Raw genomic sequence first — 15573 nt, 5'->3', positions numbered from 1 at the left:
ACTGATCCCTATTGTTCATGTTACAGTTAAGTGCAGACTCACACTCATTTCACTATATAAAAAACTAAAACTAAAAATAAGAAAACAGACCTTTGCTATGTGAAGTGTTTATGTACGCTATTACCTAATGAGCAATCCCTCTGTGATCTGGTTTCCGGATGCCATTCACACTCATTGTTCAATGGATGACGCCTGCCCAGGTCCCTTCTATTGTTCTGTGATGTTCCTGTTAGCTGCTAATTGCTAAAGCAGATTTTTTGTTCTGGTTGTTGCTGGGGTAAGAAACCTGGGAAATTGCAAGAAAGAAATAATAAGGAAATCAGCTACAGTGCTACAGGTTGGGATGATTGTTTTGGTTTAGGTATAACAAAAAGAGCCTTTGGTATAAAACAGAATACAAGGCATACAAAAATGTTTTAATCAATTATTAATTCAGATAGTGAAAAAATATAGTATAAGCAAGTTAAAGTGTGGGTGATTCAATCAGATTTTATATCTTTTAGTGAAGTGCAGAAAAGGTAAATTTTGATTATTTGAATTTGTAAACTCGTGCAAAGTGAACCTGCCTTTCCTCAATAAGTCCAGAAAGGGTGAAGAATTGGTCCACCAAATAAAAAATAATTGCTAATAAATACCAGAAATAATGACTTTTGTTATATTTGCTTAAAGTTTTATTTAATTGTCATTTTTGAGGATTGCAATGGACTTTTGTATTTGTAATGAGTATCCTTGGCTGATGATGACATTACCATAGTATATTAGTTATTATTAGAGCCATTTATCCGTAACCCCAGAACACTGATGCAGAAGCCCCATTTATAAAGAAAACCTAAAGGGCTAGAAGAAGGATTTTTGGCTTTCCTCCACAGGCAGTCATCGCTAATGAACCATAAGAGGCATGGCTATATAAACAATGCTTGCCCCCAGCTTATCCCTGGCATCTTGCAGTTGTAACATAATTTACTTACTATCTTGTATTTTGCAACCAATTGCAAGAAGAATACACCAATCTTATTTTTGTGTGAATGTATGTATATATAATATATATATGTATGCAATGTGTGCATGAATGTGCATATAGTGAGTGTATGAGGATACTTCTGTGTATACATCTGACCCTTGCACTTAGTAAGTCACATACACCAGACTCCTGCACTCAGTACTTTACATACACCTGACTATTGCATTATGTCATATACACTGTCGCTTCAAGCCCCTCTGACCATTTGCAAAATTTGGTCACACACACCACCATAAGGGTACACCTTTTAGGGAGAAGATCTCGACTGTCAGCATCTAGGCCTGGAACAAATTGGCCCTCCATGCCCCCAAAGTCTGGGTTTGCTGCCCTGGGTTAGCAAAGGTAAAATCCTTCCAGAAAGCCAGCAATATTTTGATCCCCACAATGGCTTAAAATGTTGCAGGTTTTCATACAGTGCTTTTATCATTGCACTAATATGGTCATAGTAAAGCCCAGTAAAAAATGTGGACATCCTTTAAATATTTTTAGCCGTACTTTTTGCTGTAGTAAGAGTTAAAATGGAGTAAAGGTGTTGTCATTCCTGTTGATACAACACTGATTAGACAGACAGGGAGGATCCAAACATCCATTCAGCATGCTGGAGAGCCAAACCGCAGCAAAATGGACTAACTATGCCACAGTGTGCAGCAGGTTGGCTCTGCAGTGTGCTGCATGCACAGCGTGTTTTACCATTGCTGCAGCAAACAATACAGCTAGAAATTAAACAATTGTGCCCACATTTATTTCTGTTTATGCAGCCAAGGACATTTAGTTGAATGTAAATGAATAACTCAAGTGTTTTGAGTACAGACGTCTCACTGGATGATGACATTACTATTCCATCTACTTTTCTACTTTTTTATTCATCTTTGGTGTCTAATTAAATTCATTTATACCCCAAGGCCAAGTTATTGTGTAGTCATGTGGATGACAGATGTCTAATGTGCACAAGATGGGTGTCTAGCACACATTTGTATTGCAATTGTTAAACAAGTATATAGAAACCCCAATGCCTATATACATGTAAGTACTAAGGCTCACATTATGATCTATGTATACATCGTGGTATTTCTCAGATCGGTTCTATTTGTGATGTGTCGGGTGCCGTGTGAACCAGGAATGTATGGAAGAGAAAGAGCTGTATGAGCTAAACCGGGTTATGGATGGAAGCCAGACCATGGCCTGGGAATAGAGCAGTCCTTCCACAAATAGCTCCCTTGGACATTATTTACTCCCATTGCAGGGCGTTATGGGTAAGCGTCTGATAGTTTGGCAGCAACGTAACTTCCCATTTCCCAGCTGCCATTTCTTAAAAAGAAAAATCAAGCAGAAAACATGGAATAAAAAAGACTCACACATCCCTCCACTCTCTTCACCTCCAACCATATTTGTAACTGACATGGAAAAAACTATATATTTAGTGAACGTGGGTTATTTATGGATACTTTAAGTCATGGGTGCCACTCCTCATCAAATTTAGCACGGCATTCTTGGCCTATATATTTAGATAGAATAAACCTAAACTCTGCTTTTCTGTATAATTGGTATTATGCCTCACTCTATACAGTCTTATAAAGCAAATTGATTTTGTGCATTGAGTTTGCGATTTGGAGATCCAGCCAGTAACATTGCCTCCTGTTGCATGATGACAACGCTAAAGCATTGCCTTCATAATTAGCAGCATTGTCATGTGCCATGTGCGCTACTTCGGTGGTGCCGACCTTTAGTTGGCCACTGCCAATCAGATCCATGAGATATCTATGAGACATCCCATTGGCCAGCTGAAGGAACAGCAAACACTAACAACACACGGTAGTTGTGACAGGTAGTGATTTTATTGGCCTTATATCCACGGAAGAAAAACGTAAGAGATGACTAGGATACTAAAAACGTAATTTAGGGTTTATGTTAATGTTGAGTTCTAAGCAGATCTTAAAGACACTATTTAATCAGCCTTATAATAATAATGTAAAAGTTTTGTGTATATCAGAGCTAGAGTTGAGTGGAGCTGGAGGATGAGACGGCACAAGGAATCAGTCAGTTCATGTGCTGACAACAAGCACACTGATAGATATAGAAAGCAGAGTAAGACAAAAATGAACTCGTTACTGGGCTACTTCTCTTATCACTGTCCATTCACAGACTGTTACAAGTAAGTACAGGACAACCTGGGTTTCGGGTAATTTGGTTGTATGATGATGGTCATCAGACTTAGGCCATCTAGTGGCAGAAAAAAGTCCTGAAAATGGGATCCTACAATGAAGCTAAGTATTGCAGCAAGAGTTGTTTTTTTTAAATAATCTTTTAATTGGCTAATCATTTTTTATTTCATGATTTTTGACTGCAGTTTTGCTTTTAATGTTAACCACATTTATATAGAATATATTTTTAGTTAGGTGTGGTATACTCACTTTTATTGGTATAAAGCATGAGCAAACATAGCAATGTCTTGGACTATGCTCTTTATACAAAGTTATGAATTATATGAATTATATCCAATAGGTATACCTGTGCAAATATATACACAGATAGTATTTGTTGCCACAAATGTATAAATTATGTAGAAGGCCAGAACACATGTTTAGTCCACAATCACATTTAGAGCATTTAGCTGAGCTTTGTTAACACATGTTGTACAAGCTAATGAACTAAGGAAATTGTGATATTTTTATTATTTTTTTTAATTTTCCTTTGCTTCCTTTAAATGTATTCCTTGTTATAACTAATATTTCCTTTGAACAACTACCATACATACTCAAGTATAAACCAAGATGGTTTTTCCTGAAAATGACAGTAAAAATAAACTTGAGTTTGAGTAGCCCTTGCTGCCAAGTTACAATGTTGCAGCTTAATTTTGGTGGGGGAGAAAAATGTGGACTGATGGCTACATCATCTCATAAGCTTTTCACAGTGCTTTAGGAGTGGTGGCGACCTTTACCTAATACGCTCTGTAATTTCCCTCTGTGGGTTATAGAATAAGGTTACCTAAAGCTAAACAGGTAAACAGGTCCACCCACCACTTTAAGGACTACTTAAAGCAATAAACCGTCTTCTTCTGTCTTTTAAAACCCTCAGTACTTCCCACCACTACATATCTCCTCCCCTATTGTGTGTTACTTTCCCCACCTTCTAGATTGTAAGCTCCTCAGGACAGGGTCCTCTCCTCCTCCCGTGTCACTCTCTGTATCTGTCTGTCATTTGCAACCCCTATTTAATGTACAGCGCTGTGTAATATGTTGCCGCTATATAAATCCTGTTTATTATTAATAAAGATGTTGACAAAATGTGGATGAATGTCCCTCAATGGTGTGAAGTTTATTGTCTGTATTGTGGACATTTTTGTGCCTATATTCGAAAATGTCTGCAGACACAGAGATAAATTATTTTGAGGGCATGAGGTCACAGCCCAATAAGATATTATTAAGATTTCGGGTTCATTTTTTACCATCTGCATTCACTGCATGTAAACCATTATTTAAAGGAGTCCCTTTATTACTAATGAACACTTTAACATGAAATGGCTAACACATTTAGTAATGAAAGTGACACGGCACATACGAAGGAATAATGTATAGCAATGGCATGGATTATTATTCTATACACAGTGTGCTACATCCTGGGGCATGCATGGCCCCCTGGCCTATGTCAGTGTGACAGGTAGCAGCAGCTGGCTTTCTGGGAGTACTTTCCCATAAATCTGTCTTCACCTAACACTCGAGGGCTTCTATAGCAGTACAATCTGCTAGATTGTACATAATGGATATTAACAATGTGCGTAAACCCAGATCTCTGGCTTAGGTTGGTGCCAGCTGCAGCACTATGTACAAGTGCATGCCATCTTTGTTACAACAGCTCTGCTTCTACAGAAAAATATACAGCAGCCCTCTGTAATGAATAAAGGTGAATACTGGTGGGATGTAAGTGAAATATTCACTAGGAGCACTGCTGCAATCCAAAATTTCTAAGAGAATAATGTCCCCCACCAAGCACCATGGTTCATCCTGCTGCCCGCAGTTGTTACTGTACTGTAAGTGGAAAGATCCATGAAGAACACTAGGGAGTGTCGATAACATTTATCTATTTTCATTCATTTACATATCTGATGATTGCTTTGTAAACTCAAAATATAAGAGCCAAGTTATTTGTTTATAACTATTTAAGCATGTAATATGCAGGTTGCATTATTGCCTGATGCAACAGTATTACAATGACATGTGTAGGATGTTATGTCAGCATTTGGTATTGGTACCATACATTTTAGGCTATCATTTCATCTCATAAGCTATTGCCTGCAACTGGAATTTCAAACTTTCAAAATGTACAAGCCGTGTCAATTGGAACGCCAACAGTAATAGTTACATGTTTTGACTAGATAAAAATAAGCACTGCCTAGTGCCTCACGATCACTCATCAAGGTTGAGACATCTTGGAGTGTATGCAGGCAGGTTGAGTCCTCATAAGCAGTGGTGGTCAATCCTCATTATATAGACAACAACAGCAGATGGTTAAAAACTTCATACAAACCACAAGAAATGGTTAGAGACTGCAAACAAACTAAATAGGATGGCCAGAGACTTAAAGTGTACCTAAACCCAGAAATTTAATTTTACATAAAAGGGTAAAGAACCCTTTTATGTAAAGTATAAATTCTGTTTTTTTTTTGTTTTTTTTTAAGTGCAACACCCATTTTTTTTTTTTTTTTTTAAAGGGAGCAACATCGCCCCCTAATTCTCGATCGCCTAGGTGATTGAGAATGAATGTGAGTGCAAAGCCTCCCGGGATACCTACGTCACGCATCTTGGGAGGCTCTTGGGTGCTTCTTCTGTGCATGCCCAAGCATCTCGGGCATGTACAGAATGAGCCTTTTCGGGCAAAGAAAAAAAATTGCTGATCTCACGGATGCGAAGTACGATTGGCAAGTTCTTTTTCTATCCTACTTCACCTGATCGTGCACCTGGGTCGGGTGACGTAGGATGAAGAACCCGGAAAAAGAGAAGATATCGGCACCCGGAGCGCCGGCTCCGGGATGACGCGGGACACGATGCCGGACACCCCCGGTTGGATTGGAATGCCCTGAGGGATTGAAGGTGTGTTTTTTGTTTTTTGCAGTTTTCAGTTTAGTTGCTCTTTAATACCTTTTAAAAATGACAGTTAATAAGATATGTGAGTTGTTGAAGACCAGGGATATACTTCAATAGATAGACATGTGACAAGAGATCACTGCTATTACAGCCCCTTTACATATGAATACTCCCACCTTTGTGCTCCTTAAAGTCCCCTTAAATATTACTTGTGCCTCGTCTTATAGCACAGAAAAACTTACAGCAGTGTGAAAGACATACACCAACTAATTTATTATATTTTCTTTACTGGCTTTAGTAGGCACCTAGGTAAGGAAAAGGACATGGTCACAGGTCAGTGAGGTTAGGACTGTACAGTCTAGGAAAACAGAGTGTTTGTAGGTTGGGGTAACTGAAAAGATAGCTGTACTTCATATTGGTAGCATTTGTCCTGCACCTGTCTGTGTGCTTTTGTTGAAAGCATTTATAAAAAATCCTTAATATTATATTTTATTTGGAAGCTTCATGACCTCTTCTTTCTACCCGTGGAACCTTGTTGGGTCGTAGGGTGAGGCAGGAGTAACATTCCACAATGTAAAAAGTCCTGCACTACTTTTTCCATAGATCCTGTGCTAGGATGAATATGAGTTTTCGTCATTACAAGCCTTGTAAGATGATTTGAACTGTGGAGAACTACAATAGCAGCATACAGGATCAACAGTAAGAAAAGGACCATGCTACCTAAAACTGCAGAGCTTTATTTTAATTTTCATGCATATTTGTAGTACTTTAAAGCAACCTATCTGTCCCTAACAAAATCTTTAAAAAATGTTTTCCTAATATTAGCTCTGTGATTGCTTGCACTTCTGCATTGAAAGGAAACTGTCACCAGGAAAATCCAAAACTTTAAAGAAATATTGATATGTTGATGCCCCACTACTCTCAGTGGTTCCTCGCATCAGCCTGTTAAATGACACAGAGCTGGTGGGATGAACCATATCATACAATGTGGCCCAGGAAATTGACATCTCTCTTATTTTATTGGCAAAGCCTCTTTTAGATTATGCCCAACAATCTATCAAAACTCCTATTCGTTATTGTGAGCCTTCATGTTCTAGCTATAAAGGAGAAAGGGAAAACAATTCATGATCATATAATTCCTTCCTAAGATTTTGCCAACAGTGAATTATTAGGAGCAGAAGGAGGTTTTTGTATCCATCTGCTTGTAGTATTATTTTATGGATGAATTATATTTTCCATAAAGGATCATTAGTCAGACCACACTAGTTTGCCAGACGTAAACTAGTGCATCACAGACTTGTTTCACTGACCTCCTCTGGAGCTTTGTCCAGCTGCAAAATACAGAACATTCCCATTATTTGGATCACTGCTGAGTCATTTAAATTATGTTTACCAAAATAACTTCTAAAGCAGTGCCATGGTTGCTGTCATAAATCTCTTCTTTTATTCAGGCTTGTGCTGCAATAGTTCATTACATCTGCAAACTTCTTTTCTATCTCAAGCATATTGAGTCTATCATCAGATATCTCTTTATTAGATAATTCAGATATTAGGCATTACATACAACTTTTATTTTAATATGTATATTAGTGTATATATTACAGCTTGGTGGTAACCTTGGTAGTAAACAGAAGCAATAATTCAAGCTCTGTTCAGTCTAGCAGCACATTCTGATGTCCATGAGCTACTCTACCCAGTCCTGTGATCCTTTGCATGCGTTTATGCATGCCATGCTAACATGTGCTGCGAGTAATTTGTAGCATGGATTGGCTGTATTGCAGATTTAGTCCTGATGCATATCTATCTCCTCATGAGGAGATAGAAAACATAGTAAGTGTGGCTCAAATTCTGAACATGTTTTCTTACAATGTTCCAAGACTTTTCCAGGTGAATCCAATAAGAAAAATGTGCAAATTCTAGGTAGAAACTTTATGTTAACATTTATTAATAAACCCTACAAAGTACATATTGAAGAACATGTCTTTGGAAGACCTATGGCAGGGGCGTCAAACTCTGGCCAGCAAGGTCCTTTTTTTGGCCTCGAAAGGAATCTTAAATATGAATTGCAGATGGCCAGCCACTGCAATGAAATAGCACCGCTACTACAATTCCCGACATCACTTGCTTCTATAGACCAGCGGCCTCTCTGCCTATGGGTGGCCCCACATTGGACTGTTTTATAGACGCAGGGAATTGTAGTAGCGGTGCCATTTCAGTGAAGAGGGAGTTCCAGCCACTCAATCAGCCTCGCATTGGACTGTTTTCTTGATGCAGGGAATTGTAGTAGCGGTGCTATTTCAGTTTCAAGTTTGGCCCACGACTTTGTCTAGGTTTTTAATTTTGGCCCACTGTGTATTTGAGTTTGACACCCCTGACTTATGGTTGATTTATTAAAGCTCTCTCAGGCTAAAGAGAATACACTTTCATTATTAAAGCTGGGTGATCCAGCAAACTTGGAATGAATCTGGTCCAGGATTCAAAACATCTGCTAACAAATAGCAAATTACTTTTAAGAAATCTATTCCAGGTTTGCTGGATCACCCAGCTTCAGCGATGAAAGTGTATTCTCTCCATCCTTGGAGAACTTTGAGTGTGTCATACTCATTTTCTAGTCTTGTTTATGCTGGCTGAGCTGGAATTTATTACATCAGCATAGTATTCTCTCCCTGTGATAGTTACATAGAAGTGAGCAATTATCTCCAAAGTTGAAGAAAGATTCACATCAAACGAAAGCTGTGCTAATAGCTAACTGTGAGGTTCTTGACAACGTCAAGTGACTTGAAAATAAAAGCACAAATCCTCCATAGAGCAGATTCATGCATGGCATCCAGAGACATACACATTACCATCCTTGGAGCCACCCAACAACGATGGATTTTGAAAGACTAGAGCCATAAGCAAGGAGTAACTTTGTCCCATATCCCTTTGACTGATTCCTGATGCAGTGTATCCACCCCCCAGTCCAAAGCATTTGCATCCAAAGTAACACCCATTTCTTTGGTCACCTTTTTCTTGCTTTATTGCTCCTAATTGGCTTATAATATTTCAAATCACATGTAAATAAACTTATCTGAATTGCCTAATTCTACCAGTGAAGAGAAAAGAACGTGTTACTTTAAATCAGGATGCCTCATTTTTAGCTCTGCCATCCATAACTAAGGGCTTATTTCAAACTCCAAAATGCTTGTGCTAATTTATTCTCTTATCTGGCATGATCTCAGATTAAAAAAAAAAAAAAAGCAAAGCAACATCATACTGGCAAAATAGGCACATTGGTTTTTACACAGGCTTCATAGGGCACTGCTACTAAAAGTTTACTAAAAGCATTATAATTAATAACAACCAGTTTTCAGTCTCCATCAATTACTGTAGTGAAAACAATTAAAAATAAATTAATTCTCATCAAGTAAACCTAAAAGTGTTGGTATGAAGTACAAAACACAAAATATAAAAAGCAGCCTTATACTTTTTTCCTAACTTTGTGTGGGATAGAGTTAAGTCTTGTATGTTTATTGAGAGTTTTGGCACAGTGCTGAGGATGGAAAATAATGTGCGCATGGAAAAAAATAAAATGATTCCATTGGCAGCCGGCTGTGGACTGCAGAAAATTGTGAAAATCCGGCTGAAGTTTAAACTAACGAATAAACAGAATATGTGTCACATACCACAGCTTGCATGGTGCAGGGATTATTTTACCACATTAAATGCTGTATTACTAGCATGTGAAGACTGTGATGTCAAGTGCAACGTAATGGAATCATTTACAATGTGACCATAATGCAATATGTTGTTGTGATCAAATACTGATGTATAAGATGTATCCACTAAATGATGTAGGGTCCCCAAAGGAGCCTTCTCCTAAATAAAAAGAAATTGCCCCAAAAGGGATTTAAACAGCAAAAAACAGCAGTATTAAATAGCTAAGCTTGCCAAACCAGGTTCTAAGCTCCTTCTGTACTCCTTATGGGCAGGTGGGCAACCACCTACCTAGGCTAGAATTGTGTGCCTGACCCATACTTGCATCAGATCAGCTTGTGTGTACTAGCTTATTTTTATCAACAATGCTGAAAATAAATCAAACTGTTGATTCCAATAGGCTTAGTTTACATGGCTTTCTCCAAGCCATGTACAAAAGACCAAAACACCACTCAGCAACAAAGACCTTACTGGCTTGGCTGGACACATTGATGAAATTAAAGGTAGCCCATTACTGCCTGAGCACCTGACTAGGGATTGTGTTTTTCGGGGGCCAACCAGTTCATAGTGCCGTGTCTTTATTTTGAATAACCTGTTATTGTTAGGGAGCAGGAGGGGTAAGTGGATGCTTTTGGGAAATGTTGCTCAAAGTTGCAATCCATCTGTCTTGATATTTAATTTACCTCTACTTATAGCTGGGTAAATTACCATTTTGCATGTATTTTTACATGTATAACATTTTACATACATTTTATATGTATAACATTACCTGTTATTGTTATTATATTTATGACCCACAGGTTCACCCATATCCTTCTTAGACATTGATTGATCCCATCACAATATATAAAAAAAAATCAGTAGCACCTACATAATATTGTTACATTTATTTTACATTGTGGTTTTTTTTTGTATTTTTGTTATCTTACCTTTGTTGTTTGTATTTGCTTTATTCAGGATGAAGTCAAGCTACCTGCCAAGCTTAGCATCAGCAAGTCTTTGAAAGATACAGAGAAGCAAGAAGTAGATGAAGAAGCTCAAGAGAATGAGAAAAAAGAAGAAGAGGAAGAAGATAAAGATCATATCCAGCTGTCCTCTGATGAAGAGGTAGAGGTGGAAGAAATCATTGAAGAGTCCAGAGCTGAACGCATCAAGAAAAGTGGAATGAGGAGAGTTGATGACATAAAGAAAGCTTTCTCAAAGGAAAAGATGGAAAAGACCAGGGTTAAAACCAGAGAGAATTTGGAAAAGACCAAGCAGAACTTGGAGAAGACCAGGCATAACATTGAAAAGAAGATGAACAAGCTTGGAACCAAGATTGTGACAAACGAGAGACGGGAAAAGATAAAGACCTCCAAGGACAAGTTTAAAAAGTCCTTTACACCTGACCACCCAGTCTACGCCCGTTCCAAAACCGCTGTCTACAAAGTGCCTCCCTTTACTTTCTATGTGAAGAAAATCAGGGAGGGTGAAGTAGAAGTTCAGGCCACAGAAATGGTGGAAGTCGGAGGAGAAGGTGAAGAAGAAGGAGAGGTAACCGAGCTGCTGAGAGGAGAAAGCCCCGATCCTCATTCCCTTCTGCAGATCACAGAGGACACTGATGCTGTGCTGGCTGAGAGAAGCGACAGTGACTAGGAAGGATAAAAGAGTCACAATTCTTCCATGTGGACAGCTCAATTTTATAACCTTCTTCACATTGCAGATTCAATTTATTTCTTTTTCATAATCACACATATCTTTCTTCTTTTTTTTTTGCAGCTCTTAACACAAATAAAGAATATATATAATCATTTTTCTACTAAGCAGGCCACACATTCAGCAAACTGATCCCGCAAATGTCATAATAATATATTTGTATAAGCACAGTGCCACTGCCTCTACTAATAATCTGCTGAATATTGTTACTAGTACTACTCTGGCATAGAATGTTAAAAATGAAGAGACACTGGGCCTATTTATTGCTATAGAGATCTTTAAGAAAACATCATGTTTTTATTATAAGCACATGACATGCATAAGTTAAGGCTGATCTGCAAAAACACGGGCAAAGGAACTGGTACCAATGTGGACCATTAGCAATAAATGTGATTTTAAAAATCTTATTGGTTGTTCCAGTCAACTAAACCAAGATTTCTTTGCTCTAACTTTTGTAAATAATCCTCAATGCCTACTACTAAGTATTTCTGCGTGTCCTAAAGGGCATTATATAATAGCAGTGGTGAACTAGTTTCCGGGGGCCACTGTTGAGTGACCAACAGGATAAATACATCAACACTTAGTCCCACAAATGGGGATTATGAGAAAGAATACCAAGTTATCAGCCAGGCCGTACAGCAGTTTTATCGTCCCATAAGGTATGAAGAATCTGCTCCTTGCCTCTGGTAACAAGGGATTCTGGTAAAGTAGCAAAACGTTATAGGTAAGAATGCAGAGATTCAAGAGTTCATCAGCATTATCTTCCTTCTGAATCGCTTGTTCCTTATGCTACTAAACTGCAATGAAAGGACTGGTTATATAGAAGTGTGAATGGGGGTATTAAACAGCAACATTGAATGTGTGGCCTAATGAAGCCCTGTCATTTTCCAAGTGTCCTAGTGGACTGTTTGTCTTCCTTCCTCCCTTAAAAGCCGTCCCCTGATGAGTAGGTAGTGTACTCTTTGAGGAAATGTCCCGCTGTGAGATAAACTGACAAAAACAACCTTTTTACAAAGAGCAAAACATAGAATGTGTTAGCATTAGAAGATAGAATGTCTGCAGTGGTCATAGCAGGCTTTATTTGTTGACGAGCCTGTACTGGCAAACCAACAACTCAGCCATTTTCAGTGTTTGAGAAGATATCTCATTTCATCCTCCAAGTGGCCTTGGCGCAGCAATGATGTCTACATATGAGCATTAAACTTCTGCAAAAATAAAAATCCTCACCTTCTTCCTCCACCTTCCCTTTGCCAAAGTTGAAATATTTTTAGCACCTTTTTCTCCGTCTTCCCCATTTGATGGCGTAGTCCTCATCTGTGCTGCTGTTTATGTGTGAAGACTGTACTAAAGTGTTCTGGCATGTATGTGCATATTTCTGAAGGCTTAGGACAATTTATCTGCTGGCAGCCATATTGGCAAATCAGCAAGAAAGAATGGAATCCTTGGACATAAAGGACAGTGGTTCAGAAAAACAAGATGGTGGCACATGACAGATGATTAGGAGAGCAGTATTTGGAGTATAAGGAAAGCTGACTGTTGTCAATTTTATTGGAGGTGAGGGGAAAAGGTCTACTGGGCTATTTTTTTTTTGTTCTAGCCCAGCACTATTGACAGCTGTGGTTCTTATAGGTTCATATGCTGTCAAAGACAATACTTCATTGTCTGGCAGGTCTGGTGGAGACTAGATAACGTTTTTGGTAGGATAAGTATGTTGTGCTATTTGATAAGAGGTATGTCATTGAGTCTTTTTGTGGAATGATAGATTCTTCAGCACTAAACCAGGTTGGAGAAGAATCATTTATAGGGTCAGGTACAGGCACATAGAAATACATGGTAATGGCAGAAGATACCAAGATTTAGAAATTGCCAGAAAGTGCTACTACATCCAGTCTGGTGTGACATTTCAGTGCCCCTCCTCTAGTTGGTAAAAGATGCAGCAATATACAGTAGATATGGTCACCATTCACATGGGTGATGTTTAATACCAAGTACACTTAGATGTACCTAGACAGATATATGGTCATCTTGATCTTTCATTTTTTTCTATCCTGGTCAGAGAAACTATATTATTGTGCATAAGAAGCCTAACAGAAATCAAGCTTTCATCAACACAAGGTGGAAATATGTTGGGGATTTCAATTGTAAAACTGTAAATAGATATACAGCTTACAGTTCAGCTCTGAAGACATTGACTGTTGGTGCAGCAGCATTGGCATATGTTGGGTTACCAATGTTCATCCCTGTTTTGTCTGCCGAAATTAAAGGATTGTCAATAAAAATCTAACTTGCCCAGTGGCTAGCAATGTAGTTATTTGACTTCCACAGTCCATAAATATGGATTAATAAATGCATTCTAGTACAGAAAATGTGCATGCCATAACAGCATGCCATAATCAATACATATATGTGACCAGTGCATGGAAAGATTAGGCGATATCTAAACCTAACATAAAAAACATAATATAAATTACATTTGCAGTCCATAGATGTGGTGGGTGCATTCCTTTTCTTTTTACAGGCTAAGAACATTTTTCAGCAAGTACAGATAATACCTGTTGATTTGCCATGAACGAAGTGTCCTTCCTGTGAACTTACCTCCTTACAAGCTAGTTTCTGTGAAACACCAATTTTCATCCCCCCCCATATTTAATGGACAGAAATAGAGAAAGACCTATTTGTAGTTCAGATCCAGGTGGCATCCTGGCTGACAACCATGGGTTTAGATAAGCTTTAAGGTCTAACTGTGTGCAATTTGTTATATATGTTCCTTGCACCGTGTTGTATAAACAAGAACTAATTATACTGGTGGATTGATGTTGCCTATTTAGTGTCGGCAAAATAAAAAAAAATGGTATTCCCACACAGATCACATCTACAAAATGAATAAAAATGCAGATCTGTAAAATTTGAACTACTACCACTACCGGTATCTTTAAAATAAGTCATCATGTGTTGTGTGCTTTATTTGGACCAATAGGGGATGTGTGTGTGAAAGTTGCCATGCTGCCCAGCTAGGTACAGTAACATCATAAGGGTCACCATGTCAGTCAGTTAACTCCAGTGCAGTAATACTCATGTACGTTAAAGCAGTGAGCCTATGCTTTCAATCTTCTATATTACTTTTTAGATTATCTATAGTATATTGCACATGTAACTGGCATTGCACCTTTCACTGCCTTTAGGATATATGTGTCCTGATGAAGGCTGCAATTGTACAAAATAGATTTCCTTGGTGCTTTCAGAAAAATAAAATGTATGTAAAAGAAAATATTAAAATAAGGGAAATAAATTCTGCCTGTTGATATTAAATGAAATTCAAGCACATAATGTTATTGGTATATGATGTGGATGGATGTGCAAGATATGTTTATTTCCCCATTTATTACAAAATTCAGTTCATTAAACAAAAAAGTTAAGAGAAAAATGGTGTGACTTTTTCTTGACTTACCAAACAGCACATAAGGTTCATCTAATTACAGTATATACAGCACAATGATGTCCAGGACCACTATTGGTGGTGTTAAGTGGACTGTTCAAAAATGTTGCAGCAGTTCTGCCTAGATCAGCATAAAGACATTAAATTCCTTTCACTGGAAATGATCTATTTTGTTTGATTTCATGGACAGTAGAACAAATAAGCTCTGTACAGGCAACACTATTCAGTTCTATGGAGAAGAGAGGACAAGCGGAAGGCATTTTGCTGAATCCTACTCTAGAGGTTCGCCCAAGGTGATTCCTACCATTCATCTCAGGAAACAATCTTCTAGCGTCTGTACATAGCTTAACCCATACAACTGTAGTGTGCTTATTGTCAGTGCAGCAGGTATGATATACATGTGCAAAGCCCTCACACGAGGATCTACACATGTTCAGATTGCCCCTTGTAAGACCTCAAAACTTTTGAGATAAAGATATTATTTCAGAAATTTTGAGAAATGAACACACTTCAGACTTGTGATCCAAATGGATGGAACTGTGTAGAGCAATGGCTTCTTAAATGCTCGCAATGTAATCCTACACATAAGAGGTTGCAATGTATCTGAAGGATTCTTGTATTTTCTTTCTCGTATACCATAGGTA

The 15573-nt window shown here is 38.1% G+C and overlaps 1 protein-coding gene across 1 annotated transcript in view; it reads left to right on the top strand.

Annotated features, from left to right (window-relative positions):
- CAVIN1 (caveolae associated protein 1) overlaps positions 1–13782 on the top strand; it is a 33420-nt gene extending 19638 nt beyond the window's left edge. The window contains exon 2 of the mRNA XM_072404049.1: positions 10756–13782. Coding sequence (XP_072260150.1) covers positions 10756–11433 — 678 coding nt within the window. The 3' untranslated portion in view covers positions 11434–13782. The remainder of the gene's footprint in view (positions 1–10755) is intronic.
- Positions 13783–15573: the final 1791 nt, after the last annotated feature.

The sequence above is a fragment of the Pyxicephalus adspersus genome, chromosome 3 (assembly GCF_032062135.1).
Source record: "Pyxicephalus adspersus chromosome 3, UCB_Pads_2.0, whole genome shotgun sequence".
In the NCBI taxonomy this organism is placed as follows: Eukaryota; Metazoa; Chordata; class Amphibia; order Anura; family Pyxicephalidae; genus Pyxicephalus; species Pyxicephalus adspersus.
The sequence above is the reverse complement of the archived record's forward strand: the minus strand, read 5'-3'. Positions and strand labels throughout refer to the sequence as shown.